We start from the raw sequence: 23,607 nt of genomic DNA on the forward strand, positions 1-23,607 counted from the left end.
TACAGCATATTTTAATTGCTGGATATATTTTTAAAAAGTATTCAAAAATTGTACATGTGGCTGTTCTTCAAAATAAAATAAAAGCTACTCTCTCATTTTTCCATCTTCATCTTCTTCCTCAACTCCTTTGATGTACAGAACATTGTTAACACCTTATTTGGACTCGCCAAGATGACCTGCTAAAGCACCATCAATATATTCTTCCGTGTTCGCCATCTTCATGTTCGTATATCCATCAACTGACAACAAGTAGCCCTTGTATTCCATTCCCCATTTTAATTTCACATCAGCGGTTTGCCAGTTAACGAGTTGAGGAAAGGTTTTGGATTCAGTGATAAACTCATGCTGAGTGATTGGCTGACACTGTAATGGCGGCAGCTCCGGAGCACGTTCTCTTGCTCTCACTCTCTGTCACGAGTGCCAAGGGTCGGGAGCTGCACACTCTCAACTTTCATGGTGAACCTTTTACAAATAATTATCTGGGAATAATTAGCAGCCACTTGGATAAGTATGGACTAAAGAGGATAACCAGCTTGGATTTATTGAGGATAAATCATGTTTCACTTTTCTTGATGAGGTAACAGAAAGGGTGATGAGGGCAGTGCAATTGATGTTGTGTATAAGGACTTTTCAAAGTCATTTAATAAAGTATCATCTAATAAGCTTATTAGCAAAATTGAAGCCCATGGGGTAAAAGCGGCAGTAGCAATATGAACACAAAATTGACTAAGGGATAGCAAACAGGTATGTGCTGAATGGCTGTTTTTTTTTTTGGACCACTGCTGTATTTGATATGCATCAATGACTTGGACTGTTGGGGTTGTCAGGGAGGATGACTATGACTATAGGGCCCAATTCAAAATTTGCAGATGACCTACAATTTGCAAGTGTTGTGAATCATGAGGATGATGACCATAGATTTCAAGAGCACCCAAACAGTCTGGTGGAATGGATAGACACATAACAGATGAAAGTTACTGCAGAAAAATGTACATTTTGGCAGGAAGCATGAGGAAGGTAAGTAGTATAATTTACAAGGGTGTAAGAACAGAGACCTGGGTTTTTTTGCACAAATCTCTGAAGGTGACAGGACAGGCTAACAAAGATAATAAAGCAGATGGGATCCTTGGCTTTATAAATAGAGATATAGAATGCAAAACAAATTTACCAGAATGGTAATTTACCAGGGAAGCGGGGTTACAGCTGTGGTTAGACTGGAGAACCTGAAGGTTTTTTTCCTCAGCTAGAATGAAATTCGATAAAAGTGTTTAAATCATGAAGAGTTTAGAGAATAAACAAAGGAAATCTGTTTCCAATGGCAGAAGGGTCAATAACCAGAGTGTACAGATTTATGGTGATTGGCAAAATAACCAGAGGCAGTGTGAGAAAAATCTTTTATGCAACTACTAGTTAGGATTTGGAATTTGCTACCAGATATGGTGGTGGAAACCGATTCTGTGGTAAGTGAAAAGATACTTGGATTTATACTTGCAGGAGAAAAATTGTAGGGATAGGGGAAAGTGCCAAGGAGTGGGGCAACTGATTGCTCTACAAAGAAGCTGGCACAGACTTGATGGGTTGAATGGTCTCTTTCAGTACTATACCTTTCTCTGTGACTGCCTTTGATACCAAGACAGTGTTACGATCCTTATTAGTTTCTTAACATGACCAATAATCCCACACCACATTTAGACATTACAATTCTGCAGAGAGCGTGGTGTAATCTCTACAGAAATCAGTTCAAAGTCACTCCTACCTTCCAGTCTGCTCGCTTCTCCCTGTTTCGCTAAGCCATAATGTCCAGTGTCTGTTGAAAATCGTTTCCCTCAATCTTATGAGAATCCCTTACACTCTTTCCTGCTCTGCCCCCACCCCCACCCCGATTTGCCTTTCAATAGCAAAGTCCACTCCAGTGATTCCTTCTCCCGGCCACCTCGGGGCAAATCTTCTGGTGTCCTTTAAATCTCTGTTGGTTCTGTCCCTTCGACCAGGGGACAAGCTCCCACCAACAATCTGCCTGGCAGCTAACAGAATAGCTTTTCCCCCTGCTGGCCACAACAGCTTCATTGTGTCCATGGTTGAAGACTCTCAGATTTACTGACTCAAAGTCTACACAAAGCCAAACCAGCTGCTTCCCTTTTGTGTTCATGTGTTAAATTTGGTGCTTGGGTTTCAATAGGACTTGATCTGGGCTGCCAATCCCCATGGTAACTGGGTCACATCAGTTTATTGCTGGGCAAAACTAGTAGGAGGTCACATGCTCCATTTTCTTTTCCATCAAGCCTTATTTGGGGCTTTTGGCATCATTTTGCTTCTTCTCTGGCTTTCATCAAGCCTTCCTCTGCCCTCGACTCAGAATTGGATTGGTGGTTAATATTTCTTGTTCCTCTTGTGTTTCACCCTCTTTCCCCTTCAGTTTTTGCCAGGAATGTCTGTCAGGTCCCATTTTTCAATGTCAATACTTGGCCATCTTTCTCTCTCTAACTGTACTGAGCAACCTTTTGATTTCTGAACTCCTGCTCTTGATCTAATCCACTGATTTGTCTTTCTGTCCATCCAGCTGATTGAGCACCCTTCACGATACCCATATTTCAAAAGCTGATACCCTCTCATCCTCTTCCTTCAGAGTCCAACTGTTATGTATATATAGAGTGTAACACTCCACACTAGTCACTATTCTAGACATTTTTCAGCTTCATGCTGATGCTCTTGGACTTCCAGATGCTATTTTGGTCACTGGTCATGCCTCCTGCCATAGCTAATTTAACCTGGATTTCATTCTTCATTTACCTTGAATTAAAAGAGAGTTCTGACTGAGTGTGGCATCAAGGGAGGCGAGTAAAATTAAAGTGAATGGGAAATGGTGAAAACTCTCCATTGGCTGGAGTCTCACTGAGTCCAACAGAAGATGGTTTTTGGAGGCCAAACATCCCAGCCCTAGGATGTTGCTACTGGCATTCCTCAGGGCAGTGACCTAGGCACAATTATCTTCAGCTGCTTCATCAATGATCTTCCTTGCATCATAAGTGGGGAAGTTTGCTGATGATTGCAGTGTGCAGGGGGATGAAGAGAATTTATTTCATGCAACAAGTTATGATCTAGAATGGGTAGAAGGAGATTTGGTTGTTTTCAAGAGAATATATTCTTAAAAAGAAAAGAAAATTGCAGTGCAGTGTGGAAAGGGAAAGGGAGTGGGACTAATTGTATAGCTCCTAGAAAGAATTGACACAGGTGCAATGAGAGAAATGGCATCCTGTGCTGTATGATGCTGTAATTGTAAGCTGAACACGTTAAACTGGGCTGAGCTATTAATAGATAATCCTACAGAAAAACAGTGGGACTTCTTCAAATAAGTATTTAGTACAATACAAGACCATTATTCAACCCTAAAGAGCAAATGATCCACTTCTACAAGTCAATGTATGAGGTTATCCAAGGAAAATTGGTCATCTAGCAGACCTAGGAAAAACATAGAAAGCAACAAATGGAAACAAATAAAATAACTGTACTGAGATCTCCAGTAAGAAGGATAGACACATTTTTGATGTCTCAGAATTAAGGGATATGGGGAGCAAGTGGGAAAATGGATTGAAGCCCAAGACCAGCGGTATTGAATGGCAGAGCAGGGCCATATGGTCTACTCCTGCTCCAGTTTCCAGTGTTTTCATGTTCTTGAGCATTAAAACTCATAAATGAAAGGATTGGAGCCATGTCAAAGGTTAAAATGCAAAAAATCTAAGCAGAAACCCAACTTGGCCACTCACTGTTATCCTTCCCCTGTTAAAACTGTGGGTGACCAATCCACTTGAGCAGGTTGGTCGTTTAAATATTAAATTAAGTTGCCTGTTTTCATTTTGTTGGTCATTCTGCTTTTTGCCCATATTGACTGGATTTTCCAGGCCTAAGGAAATCCAGCAGGTACAAGGAAGCTAAGATCAATGGGCTGGATTAATCACAGAGTGGGCTCCCAGCAACCCAGTTGGGTGTCGGGTGCAAGCCTGCTTTCACTTAGCCAGCTCACCTTGCTTTAACTTTACAGCTGATGGGCCTACAGTTGCTAGAGACTTTGCCCTATTTCCAGAAAGGAAGCCCCACCTCATAGAGCTGGTAGGCACTCAGAAGCATGTAGCTCTGCACTACCAGCAGCATCACCTGGAGTGCTAGTCACTGCCAGTACTGCACTGAAGATTTCCAGGAGGCTTCCAGCAGTGGATCAGACCTCCAGTGAAGTCTAGGATCTGGCCGGGACCATGCTGGCAGACCCCAGCAAGGTGGGTGGGGTGGGGTGGGTGGGCGGTGTGCAGGTTGGACAGGGTAGGGGATGGGGATGATGGACACATGGAGGGAAAAGAGTGGAGGATGGAGGTGACAGGAGGGGATTCCAATTGGCTGTAGGGTCCTGAAAAGGAGGAACCACGCCAACCCCACCTCTCCCTTCACTGTCCAGCGGCTCACAGGGTCAAACTTGTCAGGCTGCACATTGGGTGTAGGCGCCTCCTGCCACCCATTAAATCTCAGCGGTGGCAGGATGAGGCCCCTCCCTTTAGGGACTCAACTGGGCCATGGGCAAGCAGCCCACCTGACACTTCCCTGCTGTTTGTAAAATCACAGCAGGGTGGGTGGGATGACACTGATCTATTTTATGGGTCCACCCGCCTGCTTTCCTACCTACAGGTAGTCTGTAACATCCAGCCCAGTGATGTAAGTGCCTGAGAGCCAGGAAGAGCAGCAGTGTTTTTTCCCAGCCCAATAAACTACCAGTAAATGGTCCACCACTATCTCTGTGCTCTCCCCGACAACCATTGGATTCACACCTGATTTGTAACTCCCACCCCTGTCTACTAGATCTACCTAACCTCTGCAGCAGCCTTGTGCTGCTAGCTTCCTGCCTCTCAATCAGGCTGACTGGGCATGAAACTGACAGAAACTGACTTTCCCGTTTGACTAGAGGTTCACCAGCAATGACTGCCTCTTGTTCCCAAGATGTTAGCTGTGGTCTCCTCCAAGGAGCGAAAGTTGGCTCCCTCCTATTTCTTATCCACATGCTGACCCTCAAAAGCACCATCTGAAATACAGTCAATTTTCGCATGTACACTGACAACACCCAGCTTTACCTCACCAACACCTCCGTCAACTCCTTCACTGTCTCTAAATGGTCAGACTGCCTTTGTCACATCCTGTACTAGATGACCAGAAATTTCCTCCAATTAATCATTGGAAAAACAGAGGTCCTTGTTTTCTGCCCTTACCACAAACTGTTCCCTAGCTACTGACTCCTTCCCTCTTCCTGATAACTGTCTGTAGCACAACCAGATTGTTTGCAAACTTGGTGTCATGACTGACCCCGGGATGAGCTTGCGTCCACATATCTGCACCATCATTAAGACTGGCTGTATATAGCTCCATAGTATGTCCTGACACTGCTTCCCACCCGCCCCCTGTCTGCTAAATCCTCATCCATAAATTTTCTTATCCATGTACTTGACTATTCCAACTACTTCTGGTTGGCATTCCACATTCTACCCCCTAAAAACTTTAGCTAAACCACAACTCTCTTACCCATGTTCTAATTTGGACCAAGTACCGTTCATCTATCACCATGTACTCGCTGACCTACATTGGCTCCTGATTAAGCATTACCTCAATTTTATCTTCAATTACCCCAATGGCTGCACCCCTCTCTATCTCTGCTGTTCGAGCCCTACACCCCACTAAGATACTGCTCCTCCAGTTCTGGCCTCTTAACATTCTCTATTTTAATCACTCTACCAACATATTGGTAATCATGTGTTCAGCTACCAAGGCCCTAAGCTCTAAAGCTCTCTAAACCCTCCTTTAAGGTGCTTTTTAAAGGTACCTCTTTGACCAAGCCTTTGGTCATCTGTCCCAGTATCATCTTATGTGGCTTGGTGTCATATGTCCCACACTGATATACTGGTATGATATTCATACTGCCCCCTTTCCTGTTCTCATGGCTCCCAAGCCCACTCGAACCTATCATCTTTCCTCACTTAAATCTGTCAGCGTAACCTTCTATTCCCTTCTCCCTCGTATGCTTATCTATCTTCCCCTTAAATGCATCTACACCGTTGGCCTCAACCAGTCCTTGTGGTAATGATTTCCACATTCTCACCACTCTGGGTAAAGGGAGTTTTTCTTTCATAATTCCCTTTTGGATTTCTTGGTGACTATCTTGATGGTCTCTAGTTATGCTCTTCCCCACAAGAGGAAATATCCTCTCTGCATCCACTCTATTCCTGTGCCTCCATATCCTTTTCATAGCATGGCATCCAGAACTACACACACTAATCTAATTCTGGTCTAACCAAAGGTTTGTACATGTTTAGCTTAGCCTCCCTACTTTTCAATTCTGTTGTTCTGGAAGTAAAGCATAGTGCTTGGTCTTTTTTTTTAAATGGCCTTCCAAATTTTAGTGATTCCTTTGTTCCTCTGCCCCAACTAGATTTGCACCTTCTGAGTAATAAATGACCTCCTTGTTCCTACCAAATCTACTACCTCGTGTTTATCTGTGTTGAACTTCATTTGTCAGTTCAAAAACAAAAACAGAATTACCTGGAAAAACTCAGCAGGTCTGGCAGCATCGGCGAAGAAGAAAAGAGTTGACGTTTCGAGTCCTCATAACCCTTCGACAGAACAGTTCTGTCGAAGGGTCATGAGGACTCGAAACGTCAACTCTTTTCTTCTCCGCCGATGCTGCCAGACCTGCTGAGTTTTTCCAGGTAATTCTGTTTTTGTTTTTGTTTTGGATTTCCAGCATCCGCAGTTTTTTTGTTTTTATTCATTTGTCAGTTATTTGCCCATTGTGCAAATTTATTAATATCCCCCTGTAGTTTTTTACAGGCACCCTCGGTATTGACCCGCATAACTGCTGCGCACCCCCACCGCCCCAAAACCACCCTCCATTTTGGAGTCATTTGCAAGTTTAGAAATTGTGTTTTTAATTCCAAAGCCCAAATTGCTGATACAATTGTGAACAGCAGTGATCCTTGTGGAACATTATTCCATGTTCTGCCACTCTGAATAACTATCCTTTACTCCCACTCTCTGTTTTCTGTCTTGAAGTCAGCTAGCAATCCCTTCTGCCATTTGTCTTCTGATTCCACATTCTCTGATTGTATTCAGTAGTCTATTCAGGAGCATCTTATTGAAGGTCTTTGAAAATCCAGATAAATTACATCCCATCTCTTCAACCATTTCTTCTCTTTTGGTATGGCTATTGAATTTGTCCTTATTTGTATTATTTGTTCCTTCCTGTTTATTGGGTCATAGAACAAGGACAAAAAAGAAATTTTCCTCCAGTTTTTTTTCAATGAAAGCAAATTCACCACTCCTCGTGAAACCTAATTTTAGAAGCTTCAGTGAAATGGCTTTAAAATGTATGTTGGTGAGTAAACAAAGTGCATTTCTTTTATGTTTGATAAAGAGAAACTGTTCCCATTTGTGAAAAGTTCAAGACAGCAGGTTTAAAGTAATTGGCAAAAGAAGCAAAAGTGACATGAAAACCTTTTTTCACACAGCGAGTGGTTAAGATCTGGAATGTACTGTCTGAGAGTGGTGGAAGTGGATTCAATCATGGCATTCAAAGGAGAATTAGATCCGAAAAGGAAGAATGTGCAGGTTGTGGGGGGAAGGTGGGGGAATGGAGTAGGTGAATTGCTCATTCAGAGAGCCAGTGGCGACATGATGGGCAGAATGGCTGCCTCCTGCGCTGTAGCAATTCTTGTGATTCTTTTTCTAGTACAGAGACTTTGGAGGAGTGATACAGTGGAGTTGTGTCCCATGGTGATTTGAAAGTTTGGTTATCATTTATCCAATTTCCTTTCATCTCTGTTTAAAAGCTGTTTTATAAAAGCATTTTAATTATATGTTTGGATTCTTCATTGAAAATACGTATACAGGTTCAGCAGGGTTTTGCAACTTGGCAGAATTTTTCAATGTAACAACATTGGGCATACTATTTGACAGTTAGCTTGTCTCCAGCAGCTGCAATTAGCATTTATTCCACAATGAGCAATCTAATTAAGATAAGAGTGTAGACTGTGGCAAGGTTGTCTTTCAAAGGAGTTTCAATGTCAAAAGGGATTTGGAGTATTTTTCTGAGATTTACATCTGCTTTCTTGTTCCCTTTTTGACTCTATTTGAAAAGCTCTTCATACCCTCTGTATTAGGAAGAGCAAAGTCAAATGTTTTTTTGTTAACTGGCATATCTGCATAATATGGGAACAGACTACCTTAAATTGTTCCTGCTAACTCTGGTTCAGTCCATCACCTGTACTGGATAGGGTAGTAATCAGACTTACCTGGTTATATTTTCAAAATCACAGTTGCCACAATTATTCGCTTAAGGAGAGATTGAAACTGCCCAGAAAAAAAGAGATTTAGTTTCTCGAAAAGGCGAAAGAAAAGGCTGAAGCATCCATTACTATCTTCAGCCAGAACTTCCGAGTAGGTGATCCTTCGCTGTCTGCTTCTGATGTCCACTATCACGGATGCCGTCTTCAGCCAATTTATTCACCCATACGTCATCAGGAATTGTCTGAGTGCACTGGTCAAGGCAAACTGTGCAGTTCCTGACAATATCCTGGCGGTATTGCTGAAGAGACACTATTAAAATTATGTAATTTAAACAGTCTTATAACTTGGTCAGAACACACAAGTAAACTACTTGGTGACTGCTCCCTTATAAAATTTTAACCATAAATATCAAGGCAAAAATAGCTGCTACTTAAATAAGGTATACCACACAACTTCTCACTCTCTTCCACTCTGCTGTGGGGAAAAAAAATCCAAAGAAAGTTCAGAAATAGACTGCTTTCTGGAAACAAAGACTTTTCTGGTTTGAAACTGAAAGGCTGCTTCAAATTCACAACTTTTCTCAGCATAGAGTTGGTCTCAGGACATCTCACCCACACAGCCAACACAATTCAGTATTGGTCACCTTATTTAAGGAAGGATGTAAATGCATCGGAAGCAGGTCAGAGAAGGTTTACCAAACTAATACCTGGACTGGGTGGGTTGTCTTGTCTAGGAAAGGTTGGACAGATAGGGCTTATATCCGCTGGAGTTTAGAAAAGTAAGAGGTGACATGGTTGAAACATATAAGATCTTGAGGGGTCTTGACAGGCTGGATGTGGAGAGGATGTTTCCTCTTGTGGGAGAATCTAGAACTAGGGGTCACTGTTTAAAAATAAGGGGTCACCCTTTTAAAACAGAGATGAGGGGCAATATTTTCACTGAGGGTCGTGAGCCTTTTGAGCTCTGCTTCCACCACCTTTTCAGGAAGAGAGCCTTTGAATATTTTAAGGCAGAGGTGGATAGGTTATTGGGGGTAGGTGGAATGGAGATTTCGGGTTATTATCCGATCAACCATGATCTTATTAAATGGCGGAGCGGGCTGGAGGAGCTGAATGGCCTTACTCCTGCTCCTTCTTTGTATGTTCTTAGCTCAGCTAAACATCTTTCCTTAAATATCCTCTTCCCCTTTGATCTTAGACTCCATTGTTCTAAACATCTCCTGGAATTCAATTTTCCCAAAATAAAAAATCTTTCTTGTTCTCCTATTGCCTCAACTTTCAGGTAAAATAAAATTTAATAACCTTCCCTTGTTAACCTGTGAAACATTTGGAAGCTGTAAAAGTTCCTTGTTACCTCTAGACTCCCTTTGAAATTTAACAGCTGAAAAGTCAAGCTCCTACTCACCTCTGCTCCCACAGACAAGCTGACTTTACTAACCTTCCCCCAGTTTCAACGCATACATATATACAGATATCAATGCTCCACCTCTTGAGCATTGCTGATTTTAATCGCTCCACCATTGGTGGCTAAGCCTTCAGCTACCTAGGCCACAAGTTTGTAATTCCCTCCCTAAACCTCTGTTGCTCTAACCAGTTTTCCTCCTTTAAGGTATTTGTTGAATCTAACTCTTTGACCAAGCTTTTGGTCATCTGCTTTAATGTTTTCTTATGTGGCTCTGTGTCAAATTTTGTGTTATACTGTCCCTGTGCCTTAATTGCATTAAAATTGTGCTGCATTTTTGGAAGAATTGTCAAATCAGTACATAGCGGACCAATTTCTCTCCATGAATTGTTTTGGTTCTTTATTGGTTACTTTTGGTTCCACCATTAATTTTTATTGCAGCATAATTTCCAATAGCATTCATGTTATGCAGAACCTCTCCAGTTGTGAAAAGGGAATGGTTCATTCAGTCAATTTAAATTATTGTACACATTAGCTTTAGTTGCTGCCAAAAGCCATTTGTTTTAGAGTGAAGTACCCATAAGTTTGTTACGATGCTGTCTATATAGATGCAAAAACACCCGTTCGGGTTTATTCATATAATTAGGTTTTTAGCAGTGTTACAGACAGGGTGAGAGAACTGCAGAGATCCCTGTCTTCTTCGCAACTGTCCATAATCTGAATTTTTTGAGAGGTGTGTACGTGCATGCTTAAACAAAAAAGGCTGATTGGTTAAGCACTCACCCCAAAAACCAATGCTACAGCACCCACTCACAATCATGCACCTTTACATGTTACTCACAATAAGTGCTTGTCATGTAAGAATGAGTACAAAGCTCGTCTTTTACTTCATACTGGTTTATTGTCAAGGTAGCTTTCCAGTGCTACAGACTTAGTCTAGTCATTTCCACATCAGAGTTTTCCAGCTGTATCTATTTATATTGTTTTGAGAACCAATGCCCATCACCTGTGTTATCTAGCAATTGTCTTTAACAAGGTCATTACAATGCAGTGTAATTACTGACACATTGATAATACAAAGTTCAGGAAAGTACAGTTCGAGAGAATAGTGCACTTCTACAGGTTACAAGAAAAAGGAAATAGCTCAGCATTCAAGTGTCTTGTTTTGGAAGAAGTATGTTGTAGGCCTGATGAAAGGTTTTCTTCACACCTGAAATACAACTTAGATGAGCTCAACAGAGTGATATGCAGAAGCTGTTTTCAGGATTTTCTCGAAGTGATGGGCTTTCTCTAGGTCTCACAGTCATTTTCTTGTGGCCTCATTACCAGGAGGTCATTTAGCTGTTTTGGTGAGCCCGAAATGGCACAGGCTTGAAGATCTTATGATGCTTGTAGCATTCAGATCTTTCCCAGACACCAGTGTTACTGTCGCTCTTAGTGCTGTAAAAGCAGGCCTTGTTAAAGTTGTCCCTGAAAGATGGCTGCTGTCACATGGTCATTACAGCTATTTTTCTTTGTTACTAAATATAGTTTCTCAAAAGTGCAAAACCCACACTCAATCTCCGTTGTTCTTTCAATGATTAAGCCATGGATTGGTTGATTTGCAGACAATAGAACTTCCACTGCTTCTTCAATAGTTTTATGGCTTTTAGGCGATGAGCGTACTTAACACTTTTAAGTGGAATGCATGTTTATCTGTCTTCAGGACATAGTCATGCAATGGGTCAGCTCCTGGGTTAGTTCCTTGAATACACAGACCGGGCCATCTGATCCCTGGTGACTATCTTGTTGGAACACATGGTCCATTTTAGAGAAAGTCAATTCAAAGATTCCATAAAGAAGTTCATATTTTTAAGAGCTATGAGTATGATGCACCTTTAGTGGGCATGACGGCAGTGATTGTGAATAAATATTAACTTGAGTATTGCTGAAAAACACATGCTGTAGAAGCATTTCATCTTGCACTCATCAGGACCATTTGTAAGAATACCAACAGTAAAGGGCACATTGTATTTTTATTATATCATTCTAATGAGTGCAAGACGAAAAGCTTCGACAGCATGCCTCTGTTTGCAGCAATACTCAAGTTCTGTACTACCAAACAACTAAATAATTTCAGGGTACCCATCAGTGGCCATAGTTGTATGCTTCATTTGTTTTGTTTTTGAGACCATAGTGAATTAATGTTAGCTGTAAAATTGAACCAAGGTGTATTACATGCCTGAACAATTAGGGACAATGAAAAACAATACCGTGAAAAATCATAGGTGAAGATTAAAGCACCTGATAGTGATCAGGAGGTACTGTAACAGAAAGTTGAGTATCAATCAGGATATACTTAGCCAGTATAAATTTTACCACATTGGATGATCTTTCAGTTAACATACAGGCTTGATCCATCGTTAGTCTGAGGCATTTTCAGAGATCTGTCTGATCAGTGATTGGATCACTGTAGTTGAGAGAACAGCTAGTATATTCTTCCTTTTGCTGGATCCCTACTCCCAGATGAGAACTTGATGGAAGTAATGTTTTTGTGTTACAATTGCTTTTCAACTATACTTGACAGTAACCTTAGTGCTTAGGTAGCTGTCAGGTCCAAGGAAACTCCTGTATCCGGACCAAATAATTTTCATACTTTATGATCCTGAGAATAATAATGTTATTGTAATAGTGCTAATTAAATAGCAGGAACAGCAAGCGATGGAAGTACATCTTAACAGATCTCTTTGAAAACAGTTATTATAAGTGTCTGGTTCTAATTTAGTTATTTGAAACTGTAACATCCATATTTTCCATACTTCAATTTTCATTTCTGACATAGTCCAGGTAACAGTAATTTGAGGATAATGTGTGAGTGCCATGTATCCTAGTAGCTCCTGAATATCATTAATAATGAGGCCCACGTGCAGAAAGATATTATATAAATGCATAATCCCTATGAGAATCCACATGAGATATCTAATGGTTTTTCATTTAAAAGTGGAAAAATGTAAGGTAGTGAGCAATGTTTCTTTTCTGTTCTATTTTCTTTTTTTAGGTGTAATATTCCAAATTTATAGCTTGTAACCTTTTATTATTGTTAATCAACTTTTGGCCTACTTATGTTTTTCTTTTTCTTGCTTTCACCACCGCCCCCCACCCCACTTAGATTTTGTTTGTCATCATTCTTAATGAACTTTTAACTAAACATCTTTATAGGAGCAGAAAGTGGTTTTAGCTGTCTATGTTCTGAGAGCAATTATGATTGCATGCAGCAGCTGCATAAATTCGATTTCAAAGGAGATGTTCTTTACATTGAAATGTTAACTATTATTTCCAGCTGTGGCTTTAAACTTCAGAAAATTGCACAGAGCCATTGGTAATTGCCTGTGCCTCCCATCCCTTATTATGTTACCACACTACAGATATGTCAACCTGCTATGTTTTGAATAAATAGAAACATTCGACTCTTGTCTGTCTAAAATGCCTGAGGATTTCTCTTTAGCTGTTACAGTCACCTCATGTGTGACCTTCAAGTCGACCATTGTATAAATGAATGGAATTTGCTTTGGGTTTGCATTTAAACCGTTGCAATTGAACTGTTCAAGTAAACTTGTTATATTCTAGATGATGGAAACATCATACAAAAACTAAATATTCTTTCATTAGCTCAGATCTGGACTTACTTCAAAACAATGAATAAGGTTTAAACTGAATGTTCATATCTATGCAAATGAGCTCATAAGTTAACATAACATTCAATGTGTCAAGAACCATGCAGACCACAATGTACCAATTTTTGCTCTCATCTATATTCAGTTAGCTGTCAGCCATGGATACACTAGAGACAGTGCAATTAAGGAGGAGGGAGAGATGACTCTGTGCTCCCATTTATAATCACTATCCAGTGATCAATATTGGACTGTGTACACGGACATCAAAGTATGTTCTTATAGTCTGCACAGCTGAACAATCTGCAAACATTGCTGCCTAAATTGACATAACCCAGGGCAAAACACTGTAGGGCTGCGATGCTCATGGAGCCATTCATCAGGATGACTTCACACCTTTAGGATTGGAAGGAAGGAAGTTGGACAAAAACATTTTCCTTCATCGTTTAATGTTCATTGTAGTACCAGACCAGTTACAAAAGTATGATTTACAGTTCTAGTTGAATTTGATGGGACAGTTGAATAGGTGTAAGTAAAGCCAGTTCTACTTTTGAAATTGAGTTTGAGTATAACCTTTGTATGCTGTGTAGTCACTACTCTCCTTTGAAACTTTAGGCATATGGTGATGGCTATGGAACAACCTATGAAGACCAAGGTTATGACTCATATGATAACAACTACAGCAATCAAGGCCAGAGGTACTTATTCTACATAGCCACAAGCATTGATTTTTAATTTGTGGAGGACTGGGACGTAATTCAGTGTGCCTTTATAAACAAAAGTATTAAATCACATTTTTGGAGTTATCATTGATGACTTGCTTCACCTTTGATTTTGAATGGTCAGCTTGGAGAGGAGAACGAACAAGAAATAGAATTGTAGAAAATCTGCGTTAATTGAGAAATTTAGAAATTGATATTAACATGCAATATTTCCTATGGTGCTGAAATACACCTGGAGTAGAAATTGTACTTCTATCCACAATTTTCCTCCTATTAAATTTAATAGAGAGAAAAGCCACATTCTGGCAAGCATGTGAAATCTTGATCACCAAGATTTCCAACAAGAATATTATTTGATTTATGATGTTAGGAAGAGTTTTTTGAATAATCTATATTCATTTCTCTTGTTCTTCCTGAGCTGCTTGTAGGTCAACAGAAGCAGTAAACGTCAATTGGATTAAGCACCTGCCCTCCAGCATTTTACTATTTTTTCAAAAGTGATTGTCATTGTTAAACATAAAGAAAAATTCCCTTGCATGTGTCCAAGAAGGTGAAAGTGTTCAAACTGGAACAGCAGAAGCTATATTATAATGATAGTTGACCTTAATAAAAGCACAAAATGCTGTTGGCTAAACAATTGTGGCTAAATGACAAGAATGTCTTGAAAGAAATAGTAAAGTTCCTGCAAAAACATTGCAGGCATCTTTTCAATTTGTTATTCTTTCAAAATGCACTTACCTCCCATAGAAAATTGATGGAGGATAAGTGTGTGAGATGCCATTGTATTGCTGCTGTACCATCACTTTTAATACCTGTTAAATAAATAGGAAAAGTAAATTGATTCAATGAGATAACCAATACAACAACAGACAGCAATTTTAATAATCAAGTGCCTTCTTAAGGTGGTCCTTCTGTACCGCTAACCTTATGAAAAGGTGTCTTTTTTTTTCTAGAAGTGTTCACATATATATACTACACTATATTCAGCTAGTTAATGGTGCTGTAACCTCTTCTCTGATTCTTTTCACCAAATACAATCTTAGGCAAATTGCAGCAAGCCAGTTTACACTTATGAATAAGATGGAGAAAGCAAAGCAGTGTTTTTGTTGAAGCTCTTGTTTCTACCCCTGAAAGGATGGTGGAAGCAGATTCAATAGTAACGTTAAGAAAGAAATTGGATGCCTGCAAAAGAAAAGTGAGGAGAGAGCCAGGGAGTATGATCAAATGGATAAGCCTTTCAAAGAACTGGCATAGGTACAAAGAGCTGAATGGCTTCCTGTACTGTATGATTCTGTAAAATAATTAATGATAAATCTTATGTTGACAGTAAATCTTCTTGCTGATTAAGGTACACTGGCACATGAAGTATTTACTTTAGAGCTATAGAATTGATTCTGCAAGAATTGGCTTCATAAAAAATGTATATTTTGCAAATTGAGCAGACTAACTGGCAGTTTATCGAACAATTTTTTCGGTCTGCATATTCAATATTTCAGTATTATGTCATTATCGAGTCCATTTTGTCAGCAAGTGTAATTAACTCGGGAGAATATTTTGGTGATTTTTTCGGAACAGTTTTTTTTATGGTGAATTCACATATTCTTGATCAACCCATTGAGGGTTATCATAGTTTATTAATAGTAGTGTTATGATTCCCAGCTGAGGTTACCACTGGACAAACCTGATCCCAGGCTGCAGCCCAGCTTGCTAGATCCTAATTTGTTTTTGTTTAGATACGTGGAGAGGGGCTACTGAGCTGAATCACTGGAGTCAGCTAATAAACTTTTAACACCAGCTTAAAACATTTTTAAACAAGAAAAGATGAACTATATTACAATACTCCTTCACCCACGACTATAACTTTGCAGATATATACAGATTTGTAAGGATAACACAAGTAACAAAAGCTATCTTGTACTCTTAATGTTCACATGTAAGTCCATGTAAGCCAAGTGGCAACCTGTGGTCAGACACACCACACTCTGAACAGTGACAGATGCCACTTCAACCAGACGCTATGGATCTCTCGTCAACTCCCCCAAACGCTTGTTGCACCACGAGCTAACCATTCTCACTGAACTCCTTCTTTCACACAAGGGTTTCCAATCTGCACTCTCCAAGAGCTCGCCTTGGAATCTTCTCCCAAACCGACGCTTTCTCTCAGATGCCTTCCGCAAGGGTTCACCTCCAGGGTTTTGAACTCTCCTTCCGATGTTCCTCTCTCCTGGATCACTACATGCATTCAAGCTTTCTTCCACGCACCCTATCTCTCTGACAGTGAGTGCCAACAGTACACCATTGCTTCACAGGCCCATAGCAAAGAATTACATACCTTCAGTTGCCTCTTTGGATCTTTCAACTTCTCACAAGCCTTTATATTGCTTTGACTCTGCTTCCTGCAGCTTGAACCTTGGAGCCTTTCTCTGCCCCTCACTCTTAACCTCACCTAGCAGGACCTTTTCCAGGTTCCTGTCCTTCCTTTGATGAGATGGTCTGCTTGGGTCTTTCTCCTGTTCACTCCACTGGATTCTTGGACACTTTCTTCTTTAGCTCGGGACTGGCTATCTGTCCCCTATTTTCCAGTCTATCCTGGCAGTTGCATTCAACCAACTTTAGCTTGGAACTGGATATCTGTCCATTCTAGGCTGCTTCTGCCTGGCAGCTGTCAAAACTGAACTCAGAAACTGCCGTTTCTAGTTTCTTCTGTGTGTGTCTGTGGGAGGGATCGGCCTCTCTAGGCCCCTGCTGCTAGGCAATAGCCCAATTTTTCTACTCTTATGTTGCATAACTTCTCCTACAGCCATAAACCCTCATTAGAAATGCAAACATCTTTTAAAGTGAAACTAAAATTCAACTTGACATTTTAACACACACACAGAGAAATACAAATCAAACTTAAACGTTAAAGTTAAAACTTATTCCTAACATCCACAAGTACCAACATAATTTAATTAAACACTCTATTTCCTAACAGTAGAAATGCATGGTAGAACATTTTTACACAGGATCGACAGAACATTCGGCCCATCCAATTCATGCTGGCATGTATGTTCCACCCAAGGCTCCTCCTCTCTCTCCTCACTTAATTTCATCAGCCTAATCCTCTTTTACATTCCACCTCATGTGCTTATCTAGCCTCACCTTAAATGCAGCTAAACTATTTGCTCAATCACTCAATAACTGTTCATAATTATAAAGACCAATTGGGGCATTCATTAGTTATAAACCCACTCTTTGCTCAGACAACAATACTTTTGTCTCAGGAAGGAATAAAGCTAGTGAATTTTGTTGCCCCTCCTTAGGCACACACTACTTCAGGTGTGGCCTCACCAAAACCCTATATTATTGCAGTAAGACCTCCTTACAATTATATGGCAACCCCCTTGCAATAAAGGCTGCTATATATTTACATTCTGAATTGCTTGTGTTATCTTCATGTTAACTTTATGCGTTGGTGTACAAGGATATTCAAACATTTTGAATCCTAAAATCTGTTTTAAAAAATGTATTATTTTTCTATTATTCCTAACAAAATGGATAATTTTGCATATCACCATTATATTCCATGTATCATTTTCTTGCTCACTCACTTAACCTGCCTGTACCCCTTTGCAGCATCTTTACTTCCTTCTTATAGCTGACATTCCCACCTAATTTTATATCATCAGCAAGCTTGGATATAATACACTCAGCCCCTTGATATAATTAGTAAATAGCTGAGGCCCCAGCAGTGATCCTTATGAACCTGCCAAACCAAAAATTACCCATTTATTCCGACTCCAAGTTTCCTGTTTGTTAACTCATCCACAATCCAAGCTAATGTATTATCCACAGAATTCTTACAGTGCAAAAAGAGGCCATTCGGCCTATCAAGTCTGCACTGGTCCTGCTTTATCCCCATAACCTTGCATGTTTTTTTCAGATAGCAATCCAATTCACTTCTGAATATCTCAAATGAACCTGCCTCCACCACACTCTCAGGAAGTTCATTCCAGACTTCAATCATCACCTGGGTGGAAAAAACTTTCCTTTCTTAATTTTTACTCCTCTTGCCAATTATTTTGAATCTGTGCCCTCTAGTTCTTGATGCTCTCTTGAGTGAGAACAGTTTTTCACTAATTACCCTGGCCCATACCCCTCAGGATCTCGAATACCTCTGTCAAGTCTCTTCTCAGCTTTCTTTTCTCCAAGGAAAAGAATCCCAACCTCTTCAATCTCTCCTCTTAGTTACAGTTCTTTATCCCTGGAATCATTCTTGTGAATCTCCTCTGTACCCTCTCCAATTACTGCAACATCCGTCTTCATGTATGGTGCCTAGAACTGGATGCAATGCACCTGATGAGGCCTAACTAATGTTATATACAAGTTCAACATGACCTCCTTACTCTTGTACCCAATGCCCCTATTACTAAAGTCTAAGATATTATCTGCTTTATTAACTGCTCTCTCAACATGCCCTGCCATCTTCAATGACTTATGCACATATACACAGGGCAGAATTTTCCCATTGCTATGCGGGGGCAGGCCCCGCACGGAAGCGTAAAATGACACGTGGTGACGTCAGGCGAGCGTCCTGACGTCACTGCGCACAATCGCGATATTTTGGTGGGCGGGCATGCGATGATCTCCAATGCGCGCCTGCCATTAATTAAGGGGCCACTTGAGGCACAAATTGACTGATTTTTCAGGGCCCGTGCAACCTTCAGGTCCTCACACAGGCAAGCAGGTAGGACACATTTTGTATAAATCTCATCCACGGGTGGGATAAGAGGGGTTGGTGGGGTCATGAATGTGCTCAGTCAGATATTTATCTTTGAAAGTTACTGACACTTGCTTGTGTGAGCAGAAATACTTCAAAACTCATACCAGCTGCTTGGACAGGACTCTCAACCTTCAGGTCAGCACTCTACAATGAAGATCCTTTTTGGGACCTGCAAGTTTCAGGAAGCCTTCCCTTAGCCTGGGAATGGGAGTTATGCTGTCCATTGGAGGCGCCTCCTCTGAGGAGGAAGGGAGGGCCAGAAGGGGGAGGAGGCAAAGACTCCACATTCAGCCTCCAGGGGAGCCACCTTCGGGAGGAGAGGTGCAGGGCCAACAGGAAGTCCAAGGCAGAAGGGGCCGCACAAGACGCCACTTTCCTGCTGCCAGGGTACACAGGCAGCGAAGCAGCTACCTCAATATGTCTGAGGTGCAGTGCCAAAGGAGGCTACATCTCTCAAGGGAGACAGTCAGCTCTATCTGTCAGATGATAGACCCTGAGATCTCTGCTAACTGTGTGGGTGGGCACCCCATGCCAATGGCTCTAAAGGTCACAGCTGCCCTCAACTTCTATGCCTCTGGCCCTTCCCAGGGCTCAGCGGGTGATATTTGTGGTGTCTCCCAATCAGCTGTCCACGCTTGTGTCAAGCAGGCGACAGATGGCCTATTCAGGCGTGCATTGACATTCATCCATTACCACAGGGACCAGGCCAGCCAGACAGAGCAAGCTAGAGGCTTCGCAACGATTGCTGGCTTTTCCCCACACCCAGGGTGCAATAGACTGCACACACGTGGCCATCGAGGTGCCAGCAGGTGAGCCCAGTGCTTTCATCAACAGGAAGGGATTCCACTCCTTGATAGTGTGTGATCATAAGCTGCAGATTCTGCAACTCTGTGCAAGGTACCCAGACACCTACATCCTCAGACACTTCCAGGTCCTGGGGCTCTTCAATGCTCCAGCATGGCTGGATGAATGGCTGCTGGATGACAAGGGCTATTCCCTCAGAAGCTGGCTCATGACGTCTCTCTGCCCTCCAAGAAGCTGAGCAGTGGTACAATAGGAGCCACGCCTCCACAAGGTCTGTTGTGGAGAGAACCAGCAGTCTTCTGAAGATGCGCTTCAGATGCCTGGACCGCACTCCAGTTACCACCTCCCCCACCCCAGATTGTGTGTTGCTGATATTGGTTGCATGCTGCACTCTCCACAATCTTGCGCTGGAAAGGGACAACGCTGTGGACGAAGATGATGTCGACGCAGTGGCTGCGGCTGCAGTGAATCCGAGGATTAGCACGCACAGGGAAATGCTGAGGGGGTAGATGCTGACCCGGGTATACTCCAGGGAATTAGGGACACCCGGGAAGCTTTATTCCAACAAATCTTCAGTTAGAACACCACAGATGGAACTCCAACAAAAGCCTGTGCTGCAGGCTCCATATTCAATACCTGAGTGCTAAACCTGCCTGTATAGGAACAACAAACAAGGGCCTTGTCAATAAAGATCAATGTGACACAACCCACTCATAACATCATGGGTAACCATCCACCTGCAGAGGAAAAGAGGCACCCTCAGCCATGGTCACATGTGTAAATTTAATGATACAAGATGATCTAAAGGAAACAAAATGACAAAGGTGTTTAACACCACACCAACTAATCCTGACCTCATTGCGGGGCAACATAAAAGTGCCAGTGAGAAACCCGTGGTGTGCCTAAGATGCCTTAAATTTACATTTTCTGGTTCTACGTCTAGGTGCTGTCCCCTCACTGGCACTGGCATCTGAGACAGCCTGCTCACTGTGCTGTCCTGTTGGCCTCAATGACTTTGGCGGATGTCCTCTGGACCATGGAGCCTGTGCTGGCCCCACCTGGAAGGGAGCGGCCAGTTCTACAGCTGGCACCTCCCCAGTCGTCACAGCCTCAACAGATGCAACGGTCTCTGGCCGAGGAGCTGCTCCCCTCATCTGAGGAGCCCACAGAGATGACAGGCAGCTGCTGCACTGACATGAAGTCACTTTGGACCTCCCTGCTCACCATAGATGGACGGACACTGAGATTGGTAAACTTGGTGCCCAGACCATCTCCCACACTGACACTGAACAGCTGAGGTCACTGCAGATGTGAGGGCTTGCTGGTCCGCACGCATTCCCAGGAAGCCCTGATTTGGTTTCCTGGAGGAGCCTCTCCACGAGAGTCGCCATTCTCTCCGTGGAGGAAGCATGGTGCTCGGCCATGAGGCTCATTGCATTGATCGCCTGCGCGGACTCCTCCAGCACAGAGACCAAGCCAAGCATAGCCTCATGTATCTCCGCTAGATCCTCCCGCACACCCTGCTGGACTTCCAGGGTTTGCTGCCTCATGGACAACTCCAGAGACACATCATCAGCCACCGACTGAGCATGTGCCTGGTCCCCTGCAGTCCTCTAACTGCTGGCACCATATGCTCTCTGTCTCCGTCAGCTCCTCCAGCGACTGTTGTACCCTCACCGCTGTGCCACGGGACATTAGCCGCTAATTTAATTCCCACTGAGGTGTTAGTATCTGCGCCGGTGCCTGCCTGGCAGAGATGGTTTGACACTGGTGGGTCAGAGACTTCGGGACCCTCAGGTGTGAAGGGGCCCCTGTGCCACCTCCTCCCAGTCCTGATCCGTTGATGCTGAAAGGAAGAAGAAGGACATTTGATTAGCTAATGTGGAGACAATGTCATTGTGCATCCCTGTCCCCTGGATCATTATACGCTCATCCTTCCATAAGTAATGTTCAAGCCGTGTTGCAGACTTCAATCACTGAACATTCAGCAGTGCCATGGCTGCTGGGACACTAATGGTGACCTCAGTGCTGGGCTAACAGTGCCCATGGCACCCCAGCCTCACCGACACCAGTGCACCAGGGCGCATGGTGCCTCTCCAGATCGATGGCCTCCTGCTCGAGCCTGGCAGTGATGGCCAACTGGGCCGGCTCTCCTCCAGTCCTCAATTGCTCGGCGGCATTATGAGCATTCTTCTGAGAAGGAGAGAGGAGCATTGATTAGTGCAACTTGTACCTGGAACCTCTTCACTGCCGTCCCACCCCAACCAGACTGGAACATTGCAGGGCTCCAGTGCCTCCTCACCCTGCAGCTGCCGCATGCGCTCACAACGATGCCAGGCCTGTCCCTGCACCCCACCTTGGCCAAATGCAGCCTACATCACATTTGGCAGGCAGAAAATTCTGCCCACTGTTCCTGTACCTCCTTTGGAATTTCTCTCTTTTTTAATACTGTGTCTCCATATTCTTCCTGCCAAAATGAATCACATCACACTTCTCTGCATTGAACTTCATCCATCACTTATCTGTCCAATCCACCAACTTTGTTATGACTGGTCCCTGGGCAAGGTTCCCCCAATTTGTTATGATCCTGGACGCAATACCCCAAATTGTGATGCTCCCAGGTGAGGAGGGATGAACTGGCTCCCCTTATTTATTCATCCCCCCTCGGTTGGTTTGAGGCGAACTTGCAACAGAACCCACACATACCCAGGAACCTCACAATTTCCCGTTTCATTGTGGGACTGGGGAACTGTGCTGCTGCTTGTAGCTTTGCAGCCCTGGGCAGTACTTGCTTTTGACCCACTACGTGCTCTAGATAGGCCACCTTGAGTCGTAGCGAACTTGGTGTTTGTGAGATTGACCACTAGGCCAGTTGACTGCACCCTCTGGAAGAGGGCTTCCAGTTGCTCTAAGTGAGTTTCCCAGGAGGTCATCTAGGTACACTATGCAATTGGCTAAGCCCGTCACTACTCTGCTTATCAGCCTTTGAAAGGTAGCTGGGGCATTTCAGAATCAAAATGGCATGACTCAACACTGATATAAACTACCTGGAGTTATGAAGGTGGAGATTTCCTTCACGCAGGCAGTCAAGGGAACCTGCCAGTATCCCTTGAGTAAATCTATCTTTGTAATGTAGACTGCTTTACCTACCCTATCTATGCAGCCTTCCAGCCAGGGTATTGGGTAGGAGTTGGCTCTGCACTGCATTAACTTCTCGGCAACAAAAACAAAAATAGCTGGAAAAACTCAGCAGGTCTGACAGCATCTGCGGAGAGGAATACAGTTAACATTCTGAGTCCGTATTGATGAAGAGTCATATGGACTCGAAACGTTAACTGTATTCCTCTCCGCAGATGCTGTCAGACATGCTGAGTTTTTCCAGCTATTTTTTTGTTTTTGTTTCAGATTTCCAGCATCCGCAGTATTTTGCTTTTATCTCAGTAGTTAACTTTTCAGTAGTTGTTGCAGAACCGCTTGAGCACGAGCGCACTTGGGCAGCTCCAGCTACTACTGCTAGAGTCTTAGTTGGTGCTGCAGCATGTAGTTAATCTCCTCGAACCTGAGCCAGCTTTTCTGAGCCTACTAACACCTTGCTGAATGGTTCCCCAAAGGCCGGCAAGGGAATCATAGGTGCAGGCCTTAATCCAGGTTGGGGTTGTCCCACAACCTGGCAGGTGTGGCAGGCTCTGCAAAACTTACTACATCCCTGTGGAGGTACAGCCAGTAAAAATGTTGGCTGATGTGAGCTTGGGTTTTACATATACTGACATGCACAGCCATTGGAATTTCATGAGCTTGCCGCAGTATTTCCCTACGGTACCTTGGTGGCACTACTACCTGGTGAATCATTATCCACTCCCTCGTTTGCAGGCCTGTGAGGTGGATCTCTTATTTCCTCATCAGCACCTCACTCTTAATGTAGTAACATTCAGGGACTGTTTCTGCCTCAGCT

General features: G+C 42.7%; 1 protein-coding gene and 1 pseudogene across 5 annotated transcripts in view; one reads left to right on the plus strand and one right to left on the minus strand.

Annotated features, from left to right (window-relative positions):
* Positions 1 to 23,607, plus strand: part of LOC121279359 (KH domain-containing, RNA-binding, signal transduction-associated protein 3-like) — a 220,957-nt gene that overhangs the window by 113,968 nt on the left and 83,382 nt on the right. For all 5 annotated transcript variants that reach the window (XR_005943370.1, XR_005943371.1, XM_041190546.1 and 2 more), the window contains one exon: positions 13,983 to 14,065. Coding sequence is in view for 3 of the 5 variants with exons in the window: in XM_041190546.1 (XP_041046480.1) it covers positions 13,983 to 14,065 (83 nt within the window). In the remaining 2 variants the exon portion in view is untranslated. The remainder of the gene's footprint in view (positions 1 to 13,982; positions 14,066 to 23,607) is intronic.
* On the minus strand, positions 85 to 344 carry LOC121279360 (annotated as a pseudogene).

The sequence above is a fragment of the Carcharodon carcharias genome, chromosome 6 (genome assembly GCF_017639515.1).
Source record: "Carcharodon carcharias isolate sCarCar2 chromosome 6, sCarCar2.pri, whole genome shotgun sequence".
NCBI classification, from domain to species: domain Eukaryota; kingdom Metazoa; phylum Chordata; class Chondrichthyes; order Lamniformes; family Lamnidae; genus Carcharodon; species Carcharodon carcharias.